Source organism: Schistocerca americana, chromosome 8 (assembly GCF_021461395.2).
Source record: "Schistocerca americana isolate TAMUIC-IGC-003095 chromosome 8, iqSchAmer2.1, whole genome shotgun sequence".
Taxonomy (NCBI): Eukaryota; Metazoa; Arthropoda; class Insecta; order Orthoptera; family Acrididae; genus Schistocerca; species Schistocerca americana.
Window position 1 is genome coordinate 389064307 of NC_060126.1, and position 15470 is coordinate 389079776.

The 15470-nt window shown below is 40.7% G+C and overlaps 1 protein-coding gene across 2 annotated transcripts in view; it reads left to right on the forward strand.

Annotated features, from left to right (window-relative positions):
• The window catches only part of LOC124544782 (protein MMS22-like), a 145796-nt gene that overhangs the window by 103925 nt on the left and 26401 nt on the right, over positions 1–15470 (forward strand). For both annotated transcript variants that reach the window (XM_047123464.1, XM_047123465.1), the window contains 3 exons: positions 7003–7208; positions 10943–11155; positions 14234–14378. In XM_047123464.1, the coding sequence (XP_046979420.1) occupies positions 7003–7208; positions 10943–11155; positions 14234–14378 (564 nt within the window). The remainder of the gene's footprint in view (positions 1–7002; positions 7209–10942; positions 11156–14233; positions 14379–15470) is intronic.

A 15470-nucleotide genomic window follows, 5' to 3' on the forward strand; every position in this document is an offset into this window, starting at 1 on the left:
TACTTCCGCTGCCAGGGAATGGGCCACATGGCTCGCTACTGCTCTCTCACCGAGGCATGGGTGAAGTTCGCTGGCACCCATCCAAGCAGACTTCGTCTGCTACCAAGGATGCACGCACCAAAGTGTGCGAACTGTGGTGGGCAACACGTGGCGAGTTACTGTGGCTATGAAGTCATTAAAGCTGCGGTTGCTCGTCAACACGGGCAGCAGGCGCAGAGGACTGCCAGCTGCTCCCTCCCTTGGCCGCACCCAGGTGCGCAGCTGGTGAGGTGGCCGGCAACCGCAAGGATGATGCTGGCAGCCGATGCTGCCACCACTGTCCCCACTGAAGGAGGCAACAGACGAAGACACACCCGCACTGGAAAATGTGCCCATGAGGGCACTCCTGAAAACTAGCATGTCGATCCCCTCCAGGGGAAAATGCACAAAGAAGAGGCCACATCGCTGGAAGGCGGCAGAAGTGGCAACACATCAGCTGCCACTCGCAAACCAGCTGCACCCACCCAAGGCAATGCACCCACAGTGCATGAAGGAGAGCGGCGGCAGCTGTCTCCACACTCTTTGCGGTGATCGACAAGGTCGCGCACCTGGCCGACACGCTGTTGAGTTGCTGAGGCAGTGCTGTCCACCACACTGGCGGCCGCCCATGAGCCATCGCAGTAAGGCACTCCCTACGCCGTCCGCACTGGGAGCAGTGAAGTAAGCCTGTCACGGGCCCTCGTAGCTGTCTGAAAAGCAGCAAACATTGAGGAGAAGAATACCTGAGAAGGGCAATGAGCTGACAAGAAGAAAAAAGAAGAATACACCACATGACATTACAGAAGACCTGGAGGCAAAGTAGGGGTAGCCTACTAGGACTCCACCTACCCAGGGGTCAGGGGTCGGGGTGCCCCTGTTGAAGCCCGGACGTCAACGTCAATGTCAAATCCCACTTCCAACTGACAGAATATATCAATACACAGATTGTCGAATATGGGCAACAGAAAATCCACATACAAGTCAACCAGTAACACTTCATCCTGAAAAGTTCACTGTATGATGTGGGTTTAGGGCATCATTCATCATTATCATAGGGCCATATTTTTTCAAAGAGACACATACTTCCAGTTCTGTCACCTGTACCATCACTGGTAAGTGGCGCTATGAGTGTCTTTCCTGCAACCACGTCATTCCAGCTCTCCGACAGTGTGGATATGTGGATAGTATCATTTTTATGCAAGATGGCCCACCTCCCCGCATTGCAAATCCAGTTAAGTAGCTGCTGAAGTGCCAATTCGGAAATGTGGATGTGATCATTTTTATGCAAGAGGGCACACCTCCAAGTGTTGCAAATCCAATTAAGTAGCTGCTGAAGTGCCATTTCAGAGATGCTAGAACTATCAGCTGGCATTTCCCTACAGCCTGGTCATCCCGATCACCTGATCTTAATTTGTGTGACTTCTGGCTGTAGGGCTATCTGAAAGATGTTGTGTTCAATGTTCCGATTGCAAACTTAGCTGCATTGAAGGCACGCATTGCGCAACATATTCCGAATGTAACCCTGGAAACACTTCGATCAGTTGTGGAACATACTGTTTCTCGATTTCAACTTGTAGTGGCGCCAGTCACATGGAAATTAATAATCCGATTTGATTTTAAGTAATGCGGTTTTTTGCCTCGGGACAATTAAAAACCAATTTTTCCCATTTGATGTAATATGACCTTGCTGTGGTGGATGCGAGTATCGCACCTGAACACCGATGCACACTGAGTAGTACAGTTTGTTTAACGTCAAATGTACACCTTAGGCACTGTTGTATGTTTCATTTGTCATTTGTAGCCGACCACTATTAAATTATGATGCTTACAGCGCCATCTATTGCTATATTTTGTAACTATTTATTATTCTTCTGCCACGCGTTTTGCCCCTTCTCCGATAATATTCTGTTGCAATTTGACATCATTCTGACCAGTGGTGTTACTTCTGCAGCGGTTTGAAAGTTTAATTGTAATCACACTGTATATCTTGGATTCGTAGCTGGGCTGTTTCCTCCTCCCCCAACTATAATTACCTGAGCTTCCTCCTCAAAATTCCTGCATAGCTGACCTAAGTTTTCTGTCACCTTGGTAAGGCTAGTACATGGTTTCACAGAACTTGTGACCTGATACCCTTCACCTAATTTTTCCTGAAACTGCTGGCTTACACCACTCCCATGTACCTAGAAGCAGAATTCTTTTCCTATTTTGATTTGATCCGGACTGGTCTTTTTTCTTTAAGCTAATATTCTGCTTCAACCTACATTCAGCTGCACCTGGATGAGGCCCTTCCTCCACAACTTCAGATGGCAAGCCAAACTGATTTACTAACAGAATTTCTAAAGTTTTTTCAACAGTTTCCCTTTCCCACCCTTTGCTTGCTACCTTTTTCCAGCACGCCATCTATTTTTCCTCCCTTTGCCTACATAATACCAAATTCACATTTTCTAATTCAGCTTTAAGGGCACAAATCTTTGCCTCCTGTTGAGCGATTTTTTTGTCCTATTAATTAAAAGAGTCAGAAATATTAGTAGAGTGCAGAAAACCACCTTGTGATGTTGCAGTATTTATGTCCGAGCATTTGGACTGAAGTTTATGCTGAACTATGAAAGATTGCAGTAAGTCACAACATTGTAGAGAAAACTTAGACATTGTAGCAAGACATCAACAGTCATTCAAATGTTATTCAAGGAAATCACAAACAGAAGCTGTTCTGAATGAAGGTTATATTAGGTTGGTGCACAAGTTCATAATGTTTTTCCACAAGTTTAATGAGCACAACAGATATACATAACACAGACTTCAGTCATCAATAGTATATTCTCGATCAATATTTACAACAGCCTGCCAGTGCTGGGGCAACGTTTCGATTCTGGGACTGTAGAAATCACTTGGTTTTGAGGCAAAGAACTTGTCAAGCCATATCTGGAGCGCATTTTCATCCAGAAAGGAAGTTCCTTGAAGAGTGTTCGATAGAGAGAGGAAAGGTGAACATCTGAGAGCACAAGATCAGATGCGGGTAGGCATTATCATGGAGTAGCATCACTTGATGCAGTCTTCCTGGTCATTGTTCTTGGATTGCGTCTGCAAGACATCTCAGTTGCTGACAATAAATGTCAGCAGTGATAGTTACAGCTCAAGGAAGCAATTTGTAGTACACCACACTGTCACTGTTCCACCAGATGCATAACATTATCTTTTGTGGTTGCATGCACATCTTTGTATGTGGAGTTGCTGCTTTGTTTGGGCTCAACCATTCTTTTCTTTTCCTTATGTTAATACAAAGAAAAAATTTCTCATCACCAGTAACAATACAGGATAGGAATGATCAGTGTTGTTCACGTGCCAATTGATGACAAGCAAGCAGAGATGCACATATGGCCACACGCTGAATTTTGTGTTTTTGGCTTGAAGCATGTGGTACCCATACGCCTAATTTTTGAACCTCGTGCAAAATTTGCACGATGATGGAATGAACACAGTTCACATTTTCCAGTCCTCAAGTACACTGGCATGGATCATGGTGGTTCAATGCATTTAAATGACCTTCATCAAACCCTAAAAGTCTTCCTAAATGTGGAGAGTCTCTAATATCAGAATGATCCTCCTTAATATGAAAGCTGTGCTCCGTCCAGTAGCATTACCCCCAGGCGAAAATGTTCCTACCTGCTTCTGGGGCTGCACCACTCTATTGAACTCAAACAGAAGAATATGTCAGAAATGTTCAGATTTCTCCACTTTCCACTCAATTTTCTACTGTCCACAGCTGCACTTGCTATATCTAGATGACAAAATTACAATATGTAAACTCAAATAGCAATGGTGAACTACAAACAGAAAAAGACAGGCGATAAATAAACCCATAGCAACTGGAATACTAACATTAAAGAAAGATGCTGCAGACTTACGCACCAACCTAATATAATGGGTCAAAGAAATTGCTTGGAACAAGAGACTACTCATGAAGTGCTAATAAACCATTTATCACCCTTATCATACTCCAATTTCGACTTCTAAATGAATGGTAAGACTAGAAAAAGCCTGATTCAGAGCAAAACAGTGAAGGACTTTGCTAAAGTCAACAATCTTCAAGGTGTAATATTTGTACTCGGGCTCTTATTGTGTGAATGTTTTAGGTAAATGAATGCCGGTCAACTGGTTGTAAATTTTATGAGATGCAGCTGGACAGTCATAAACCCATTGGACAACAATGACATCGATGTAGGTATATCAATATTATGAAAAGGAAAGTTGCTACTCACCATATAGCGGAGATGCTGAGTTGCAGATGGGCACAACAAAAAGACTGTCACAAATAAAGCTTTCGACCACTAAGGCCTTCGTCAGCAATAGAAGAGAGAGAGAGAGACGTGCGCACGCCCACACACACACACACACACACACACACACACTACTGCAGTCTCAGGCAACTGAAACCTCACTGTGAGCAGCAGCACCAGTGCATGATGGGAGTGGCAACTGGGGGGGGGGGGGGGCAAGGCTGAGGGGGAGGGGTAGTGTAGAGGGGGTGGCAGATGGTGAAGTGCTGCAGGTTAGATGGAAGGCAGGGGGGGTGGGGTGGGGGGGGGGGGGTGCAGGTAAGTAGCAGAAAAGGACAGAAGTAAACAGACAGGTGTGATGGTGGAATGATGGCTCTGTAGTGCTGGAATGGAAACGAGGAAGGGTTTGGATGGGTGAGGACAGTGACTAATGAAGGTTGAGGCCAGGAGGGTTATGGGAACATTCTCGTAACACTCCTGGTCTCAACCTTCGTTAGTCACTGTCCTCACATTTTCAGCCTCTTACCTGTTCCCATTCCAGCATTATACAGCCGTCATTCCTCCACCACACCTGCCTTTTTACTTCTCTCCTTTTGTGCTACCTACCTGCTGCCCCCCCCCCCCCCCCCCCCCTTGTCCCCACCTGTCACCTGCCCTCCATCTGACCTGCACTTCTTCACTGTCTGCCACCCCCACCATACTATCTCTCCTCTCCCCTTCCCTGCCCCACTCTCCTCCTTCCCCCCACCGAGTCGCCACTCCCATCGTGCACTGGTGCTGCTGCTCACAGTGTGGTTTCAGTTGCCTGGGACTACAGTTGTGTGTGTGTGTGTGTGTGTGTGTGTGTGTGTGTGTGTGTGTGACGTCTATTGTTGGCGAAAGCCTTAATGGCTGAAAGCTTTATTTGTGGCAGTCTTCTTGTGGTGCCTATCTGTGACAGCATTTTAGCTATATGGTGAGTAGCAACTCCGCTTTTCATAATACTGTTACATTCTATCCTGGACTTTCCATTGTTTGCTTTAGATGTATGTTGCAGAATGATATACTGAGTGGAGGGAAGAACTGGGGCAGCATAAAAGTGAAGGGAAAATATAAAGAGGAAACCTGGACGATACTATCTGCTAAAATAAAAATAAAAGTGTATGATTTGTATGTGGTATGAGTGGGGTGCAACAAAAACATTTGCTTTTTGCCTGGTAGTTAACTGTAGTGATGTATATTTCCTATCTTTATAGATAGGTGTTCCATGATGATGAACCTAAATATGTCCAGATGCTTCCTTTGAGAGGGTACAGCCAGTTTTATTCCCCCTACTCCTCAATCCAAGCTTGTGCTCCAGCTCCAAGCGGCAAGTTGCAGTATTTCTTCAAGTAATTGAGTCCACAGCCACAGATCTCAACCACCATTAATATGGATAAATTAAATTCTGATGGTTCCCTTGTTGACAGGGCATAAAACCGTCCTTTGTTTCTTATGTGTGTCCTGAAATGTCAGCATTACACTCATTCAGTGAAGAATCATCATAATAATTGGAAGCATGAAACTAGCTGCCGTTATATTTTGCCAAATTAAAGAGCACAGCATGCAATGTGACTTAGAAATGGGCCAAACGACCAGGTGGGTTCAGTGCATGATGGCTTTTCTTGTTCATACAAGGGAATGCACGTACAATAGTGATGAATATATTGGAATCAGTGGATAGGAGAAAGTCGTACATGTTGACAATCAGGTGCTGGACCATGCAATGTGACAACAGCATGGCATGACCACTATCTTTTCTGCATGACCTATAGGATCTTACTACTTCATCCACAGCATTTGTTCAGTGTGTCAGAATTACAGCTGATGTGGAACTGTTTGTGTTGGTGGTTTGACAGCGAGTACTGTGTGGCATACATACCTTGATATCAGCAAACGTTCAATTAGAACAGCTTCCATTGTCAAGAAACCACAAATGTTTTAGACTGAACTGTGTACATGAATCATGTCACTGGTGTGCTGAATGTCAAATGTGCCCTTATGAGGTTATAGCATGGTGCCTGCCTATATTGGAGTGGAACGCTGTACTCGTCCAAAGTGTGATGGTTTGTAGTACCCTTGGATACAAAATATTAACTCTATTTCTATGTATTGAACAGCAAGTGCTACAACAGAGCAGGGTATAAAGTCTTTATCCACCCCCACCCCTCTTTCCTGACAAGTAAATATGCAGGATTTCATCAGGATGATGTCCAGCCACATGTGGCAAGGAACGTGTACACTGTACTCTGAAAAGACCTGATCTGTCACCCATTAAACATGTCTGGATTATGGTTTGTCAGCAACTTATTCTTTGTTGTCACCCAGTAACTACTATTGGTACTCTCTCTCACATTTGAACTACATGGAAGGAGATTCCTCAGGAATATATATCTGGCTGGACTGATTGTTTGCCAAAATGTTTAAAGTGGAACACACAGGACTCTACACAGTAGTGAAAATTAAAGTGAGAGATTGTGTGACAGTTAGTTAACTGGGCCATTTGTGTAAAATCATGTGCCTAATTTGTGGTAAATGGATCATTTCAGTCAAGTGTATCCTCCTTGATGCTGCAATTTTCACAAACATTAGCTTATTGCAAATTAATATTTTTGTCATTATATTTGATGAGAAACATTTGTAACAAAAGTTTGAGAAGTGTTTCACTCTAAAATTTCTGTTGCCACAGCAAAACATCACACTTCCTGGCTCCCAGCCATTACCACAATTGCAGACACTGCTATGTTCTCTCATTGGGTCTGATGCTCATTTGTGGGGCAACGTGTGTCTCATACGAAGATTCCTCTGCCACATACTTCAAGAACAGAGAGTGCTTGATGTGCTTGCTGAACAACTCCCTTCTTACCAAACTGTATTAGTGCAGGCATGGATCAAGTAAGTTGTACTTTGCTTTTTCTTACTTTATTCTGAAAAGTATTTACCACCATTCCTCTCTAAATATCAGTGAAGACAGAAGTGAACCATATTACACTTTGCTTAGATGTGAATGCATGTTTTTTGTTGACTTGCTCTCCAATACGTGGTAGGTTTGTATGACAGTGAATTTCACCCTTCATTTATTCTGATAGCATATATAGAAACCGGTCAAAATAATAAAATCAGCCACCTAACATGTATAGGGCCACCTCCAGCATGTAGAACTACATGAATCATTCTGATAATTGGTGAATATACATCTTGAATGGTACTCCATGAGATTTAATACAATTTCTTGCAAGCAGACTGATCCAATACCAAAGAAGAGTAATGGGTATATTGATAACATGTAACTTCTTCTGACAATGTGCTACTCTTGTGCAGTAGTTGCAGCATGTGACAACATATGTAATTTAATTTCTGAAGTCCTTACATAATACACACTTTATTAACTCAGATTGGCACAAAGCAGTAAGTAAATACAATGATACTGTAAAATATGCAAATGTAGCAATGTAACAACTGAACACTAAACTGAAAATCATGCGACTTCAGTATATTCATAGAAATTCTTTTAGAATGTAGAACAGTTTCAGTAGCTTTTAAGGTACAACAATTGTGTTTCCAGTGCAAATAGTTGTTTGATAATATTCAAATCTGGAGGCCAGAAAAGATATACTGTTTCATCTTCAGGTTTATCAAATTGATATTAAACATTTGCAGCCATGCGATTTGCAGCATTATGAAATAGGAGGGTCAACACTTACCAGAAAAAATGCTCCATTGAATGAAAATGGTCCCTTATGCCTTAATGGTTAATTTTGATTTTGGTGTAATCTTAAGATTGCGCAAACAATTACAGAAGCTTTACCATCCTTCATAGTTCATAAAAGATTGGCTCGATTGTGTGCTTCCCCAATGTTGCCTATATGTAGACAAGTTCTGCAGTTGGAAAAAGCAGAAAAGTGCACTATATAGACATATTATGTATTTCTCTTAGTTGATCATCCATGTTTTGCTCTTGAATTACTGAAGTTGATTCTTTGCATTTACCAGGTTTACAAGAGGTATGGCACTGGAGGTATTTGTAATTACCATCAACTATTTTGTCGACTCTGTTCTTTTGGCATATGTGACATTCAGTAATCATTTCTGCAACAGTAGTCCCCCCCCTCCACTCACCCACCCACCCACTCACCCCATGAACCATGGACCTTGCCGTTGGTGGGGAGGCTTGCGTGCCTCACTGATACAGATAGCTGTACCGTAGGTGCAGCCACAATGGAGGGTTATCAGTTGAGAGGCCAGACAAACGTGTGGTTGCTGAAGAGGGGCAGCAGCCTTTTCAGTAGTTGCAGGGGGCAACAACCTGGATGATTGACTGATCTGGCCTTGTAACACTAACCAAAACAGCCTTGCTGTGCTGGTACTGTGAACGGCTGAAAGCAAGGGGAAACTGCAGCCGTAATTTTTCCCAAGGGCAATTCAGCTTTACTGTATGGTTAAATGATGATGGCGTCCTCTTGGGTAAAATATTCCGGAGGTAAAATAGTCCCCCATTCGGATCTTCAGGTGGGGACTACTCAGTAAGACGTTATCAGGAGAAAGAAAACTGGCGTTCTACAGATCGGAGCATGGAATGTCAGATTCCTTAATTGGGCAGGTAGATTAGAAAATTTAAAAAGGGAAATGGATAGGTTAAAGTTAGATATAGTGGAAATTAGTGAAGTTCGGTGGCAGGAGAAATGAGACTTCTGGTCAGGTAAATACAGGGTTATAAATACAGAATCAAATAGGGGTAATGCAGGAGTAGGTTTAATAATGAATAGGAAAATAGGAATGCGGGTAAGCTACTACAAACAGCATAGTGAACACATTATTGCGACCAAGATAGATACGAAGCCCATGCCTACCACAGTAGTACAATTTTACGTGCCAACTAGCTCCACAGATGATGAAGAGATTGATGAGATGTATGATGAGATAAAAGAAATTATTCGGACAGTGAAGGGAGATGAAAATTTAATAGTCATGGGTGACTGGAACTCGATTGAAGGAAAAGGAAGGAAACGTAGTAGGTGAATATTGGGATAACAATGATTCAGATCCCTGTTTGCCCATTATAGACGTATTAAATCTTAGTCTTTCCTCGTTTTTCAAGTACCTCAGTGATCTGTTCATGTTTTGTAAACCTAATAGAGGCTAAAAATTAGCCATGATTGAAGCAGACAACAAACCCATTTTGCACTTGGACAGTTACTGACTGTAAACTTCTTTAAAAGGACAGGTAAGATCAAAATATATGAAACTGTAATCCAAAAAGTGATTTCTAAATTAAACCAGGAGTGAATAATCGCCTAAAATTTGGGGAGGAAGCTTATTACCTATGAAAGCCAGTCATCAAAAGCAGAGAACTGCAGAAACTGAGCAGATCACTTCACATAGTATACTAAGTTAAACAAATACTGGTAACTTGATATAGGCATGTAATGTGAAATGATGGAAAAATTGCATGAGAAATGCTGAAAGGGGATGTGGCTGAGATAAGAACAACACAAAGAGGATTCGATAACATCAGGAAAGGCATTAAAAGGCTGTGATTATATGAGGGAGACTACACTGACAAGAAAAAGTGGTGTACGATTATGGGTGACACAAGGGACAAACTTCAAGTTAGTGCCATAATAATAGTAGTGCTGCATCATTCCATGGTAGTTTAGTGAAACAAAATGTTACACTTTCAGCTTATTAATCTTGAACTTAACATGTTTTTATGTCCAGTAAAATGTAATGTATTATATTTTCCAGCACTGGCAACCAGCTGCTTGGTGGTATCATACTGATGATATGCCTCTCTGTAGTAATGCAACCTGACATAAATAGTAGCATTATTTCAGTAAAATATGTTACCATGAGTGATTCTGTCATGTGATATACAAAAAAGAATTGGTGCTTTTTGAAAGAACTAGTTGTTATTAAGTCCCACTTACATAGTAATGAAACCAGACTCATAAAAGGGTGAACCTCATGTTTCTACAGAGTCAGGTATCTGATACAATACAATTTCTTCATTGTGTATCTATCAAGCTATTGAAGCACCAGAATCACTTGAGTGAAAGGAAGATATTAATATCTATTCTTAGTTAAGATGTTGTAATTCACCTGTTGAAAAAAAAAATGAAACTTGGCATTTGAAAATTACCAAAGATCATTTCTTTGGAAATGTTTCCAAGATGTACACAAATACTTTATTCTTGACTACTTAAATTTCACTTATCAAGATGTACTGCATTTAGCATATAAGAGCACCAACAATAATATCTTTAATTTCTGTCTGTTCTAAAAAAAAATAATCATCAAGAAACAGTCGTTTGTGATGATTTAAAGACATCTGTGAGTGGAGTGGGCATTTTTGACAGTTCTTCTTGAATACTTGCGCGCGCGCGCCCGCGCAGACACACACACACACACACACACACACACACACACACACACACACACACTTACCCAGCCATTTCTAGGGGACATAAAGATGAAAATGAACTCTGAACCAAGTTTTGCAAAATTGTTGCCAGAGGTGAAAGAAGTGATAAGTGGCAGAAAACAATCCAAAAATCAATCACAGATTAAACCATAATTATAATGTATAGTTTTCTTAGCCTTTTTTGTACTGGTTTTGTGTATTTTGACAGATGCTCTCTGCTTTCATCAGAAGAACATTCAGAGGAGCTGCACAACCTAACAACAGTAGTCGCCCAGTTACCAGAAGTGTCTACTCTCTGTGCAGCTAGTGGAGGGACATTAGGTTTGGTTGGTGAAGAACCATTATACTCATTTATCATGATACTAGGACGGGCATATGAGCAAACAACCACAGTAGCAGAGAAAAGCAGCATGAGAGAAAGGTAACAGTATCCACTCATTTTCACTTGTTTCCCATACCCAGCTTTATACAGGTACAAACACTGTCATTGTGTAAACAGTAAGAATTCAGAGTAGTATGCACTATAGTATTTATGTGTCATTCATGTGTTATTTTTTGTTATAAAAATTGTGTCTATCAGAAACAGAGGTTCTTTAGAGACAGAGCCATTTCTCATCCATGCTTTAATGTGGCTGCTTGTTGTTTGATTCTTTGAATGGTCAGAAGAGTACAGTTCATAAAAAAAATCTGTTATCTGTTATTGACTTTGTTGCTCTGGAATTATTCACAAGGCATAGAAAGCCTTACCACAGTTCTCCAATGTCATTCATTTGGTGTGTTCCCTTCAGTTTCCAGTTTATTTCATCTGTTACCCAATTTATGAACATGAGTGTGGAGACAATGTTCAAGACTGACACAATACATTTTGTCTCCACCCACTGTTATATAGTATCCAATGAATTTGACAAAAAAATTATACAGTTATAAAGGTAAGTCATGACTAGGGAGTAGTCCTAAGGAATCAGTAAGATAACTTCAAACCCATTGTTATCACTGGAGACAGAGGAAATGAAAAGTTATACAACACTACGTTCAAAATTCATGTATACGTAGACACAATACTATTTTTTTCCAAGAAGCATTGTTATGCTGAAAAATACATGGTTGGAGTGAATGAGAGAACAATTTAAAAAATATAAGTTTTAAAAATCAATGAAAGTAATCAACTTTTGAATGTGTAATGTCTTTTATTCTCATCCCGTCCGGTAAGTCTCTCCTGACCCTCTGTTCTGGGCGTGACTTTTCTGATCTCCACCCATTTTCCTAAACCTCATAAGTCCCTTTCTTTCAAGCCTCTTCCTTCACATTCAACCCTTCTGCCAGAAGAAGGAGATACTGGCTCCAAAATCTTGCAAACTTTAATACCTATTATATGTGTGTTCTGCAACCACTTGATGAGTAGACGTATTTTAAAAAGGCAGTTGATGTCTGTATACCAAGAGTAAGCTTTTGAAAGTGTAAAATGTGATAAGATATTGCAATTCCAAAGAGAATGGGGATAAAGTGTGGATACAGACGAGTAAGCTACAATATGTACATAAAATTAGATGAGAATATTAAAAGTCGAAAATCAAGAAATACAAACACATGTTTTAAAAAAAGAATAGAGCAATTTGTAATTTGTTACTACTGTCATTTTAACTTGTATGAGTAGTAGTCATACAGTTTTAATTATTGCCTCAGAAGAGGGAGAAGAAAAGATCACTGGTGCATCCTCAGCTGTTGCCTACGTCACAGCTACCAACTACACAGTGAGGTGGCTTCACCATCTCCATAGCAAAGAGGGATGTAGTATCGATGACTGGCACCTTACAATCCATCCACCAGCCATACAGCAAACCACCATGTAATGTGCCTGCTACTCAACTGCAGCTCATATTGTCTAGAACATCCACTGCAGTATTTGGGAGTGCAGCAGTGCCACTGTTACCAACACTAGCTCACCTGTCTGGGCCACATGATAACAAGCTTGATTTCCCCGTATCTCTCCACTGGCTGACTTTATGAGATGCTGCCCAGCAGTCCTCCAGTCAGTCCATGATTATGCGAGTTCCAACTCCAGTTCACTGTATCAACATTGACTTTCGTCGAGTGTCATTTGTCAAATCACAGTGCATGACAGGTGGAAACAAGATGTTGGTAGTGTAACAGATGCGGACTTTGCCTGCAGAAGTGTTTTCTTACAGTGACAGACTGGGTACTCAAATTTTACATTCAAGAACTGTTGTTGAGCATACATTTCTCGTTAGATCAGGGTGATCTTTCAGTTGCATTCATTCAGAAGTTGTTCTGTTTTGACTGTAACATTAGCATTATTCTTTATGTCAGTGATAAAGTTCTATTGTTCTTGATTGCCTGGGCACATCTCCCTTCTTGCATGCAACCCCCACATGACGGGATACTAAAATTAGGTAACTAATTTTGTGTTTGTTTGCAGATACATGTCCACAGTCCTGGTACATACTAAAATTTCTGCAGACAAACAAGCAAAAACTAATTGCATAACTTTTATTCTTTTGACATGACAATTAAAACTTTTATGACTACCTTTCTTACATCAAACAAATAGTGAAAGAACATGAAACAAATGGGTGGACAAGTAAACAATCTCACACCGCATGCTTACACAGAGTATCTTGAACCTCATTTGGTTGCTTCATTGAAAAATTCTGTGCCTTCTGGCAGTCACATTAAAGTATCAGGCATTAAATTGTTCCTGCCAGGATGTATTTAATTTTAAAATTGAATTCCTTTAATGTGGGGGTCCATCTATTCAGCCACTTGCACATTAATTTCTAGTGAGTCAAGAGAGCACAGTGTTGTAGTCTGTCATGGAGATTGTACATTTACCCAGCAAATAATATCTAAATTTCTCTCAGCTGTGGTATATTTCCTTTCCCACACCACTGACAAATGACTTTGAAGGCTATTTTAAGAGGTTTAACAGTTCCATTAACTTTATGTAGCTGATGGAGATCTGCTCCAGTCTCTTATTTGCTGCTACTTTGTTACTATCCAGGTAAAAGTCTGCTGACAAATCCAGATGGTGCATAATTTTGGCCTTATGTAATCTTGATATTATTTGTTCAAATGCATCATTTTTCTCTGTGTTCCATGGCCATGGTGCATCTCAGTGTAATATAATTTAAACTTTTTTATCATTCAGAAATCTTCTGTAAAATACTTGATGCTTTCATGGATTCACACCAGGGGAAGCAGTTGAGATGAAAAAATATCAATGCAGAGAATATATATCACAGTTTATCAAGGCGTACAGAGCTGCAATCTTTGTCATTGAATCACGAGACTTGTAGGATAGCATGAAATCAACTTTAGGATTTCTGTTATAAAGAAAGTTTTTGTTGTTACCTGTAACTTTTGCCACTCTTAATTCTTTTTGTATCCCCATATTGTTTATCTGTTCAATACTATGATTGTCTCTCCAATTTTTGGATCTAAATACTGCAGAATATTAATTCAGAAATTTTCTGGTTCACAGGTGTAACCGCTACTTGGCACCTATTGAGAAGTGTTCTGCAGCAGTGCTAAAAAACCCAGCTATCATATCTGGTGCAGCTCTTTTAAGGCTCTACAAAGTATCAGCCAGTCTTGTTCTGCACTGTGGGGGTCTCTTGTACCTGAGAGTGAGTACTGTAAATGTACATAATTTGCTATGACATTACACTCAACACAACACAAACATTTCAAATCTTGAAGGGGGGGGGGAAAAATCAGGCTGTAGATACTTAAATGGTAATTCAGTTGCAAATTCTGTATTCAAATTTAATGAGCTGTTAGAAGCCAGTTGAGAGATCTGAGAAGTTATCACAATTAGTTCGTATTTACACTGAACTTAATGCAAGTAAATTATGGTTAGTGCCTTCATCTTCATAACAGCCATGTGCCTGTTATCCTGGAGTTTGAGTGATCTGCCCTCCCTTTTACACTTGCCAAACCATTCCTCTCTCCTTTCCAAGGAGGAAACTATACCTGGGCCGGTGAAACATGTCACTTGACAGCTCGCGTGTGGTTGGCTACACTGCGACTGCGAGGTTGCAACAGCTGCCACCACACACGCCCACAACTCCAAAGTACGTTTTGCAAATGTAAGCTACAATCAACGTTTGTACTTAAGTGCAACAAAGTACGTTTTTGTAACAATAGAGAGAACGACGAAGGAGACTAAGCGTTCGATAGTGTATTAAACCGGGAAATAAAAACACCCGAAGTTAATGACAATATCTACAAAAAATTGTTCCAAATTGTTACAGTAATAGCTGCATGTAAAACTTCATATAATAATGTAATCTAAGCATACCAAATAACACGCTATCCACACTCATAGAAAGAAATAAAGCAAAACATGCATAGCCTACACGATTGCAGAGAGAAAAAGAATTAATTCTGTATACAATATAATAGAAGGAAACATTCCACGTGGGAAAAATTATATATAAAAACAAAGATGAGGTGACTTACCGACCAAAATCGCTGCCAGGTCGATACACACACAAACAAACACAAACATACACACAAAATTCAAGCTTTCGCAACAAACTGTTGCCTCATCAGGAAAGAGGGAAGGAGAGGGGAAGACGAAAGGAAGTGGGTTTTAAGGGAGAGGGTAAGGAGTCATTCCAGTCCCGGGAGCAGAAAGACTTACCTTAGGGGGAAAAAAGGACAGGTATACACTCGCACACACGCACATATCCATCCACACATACAGACACAAGCAG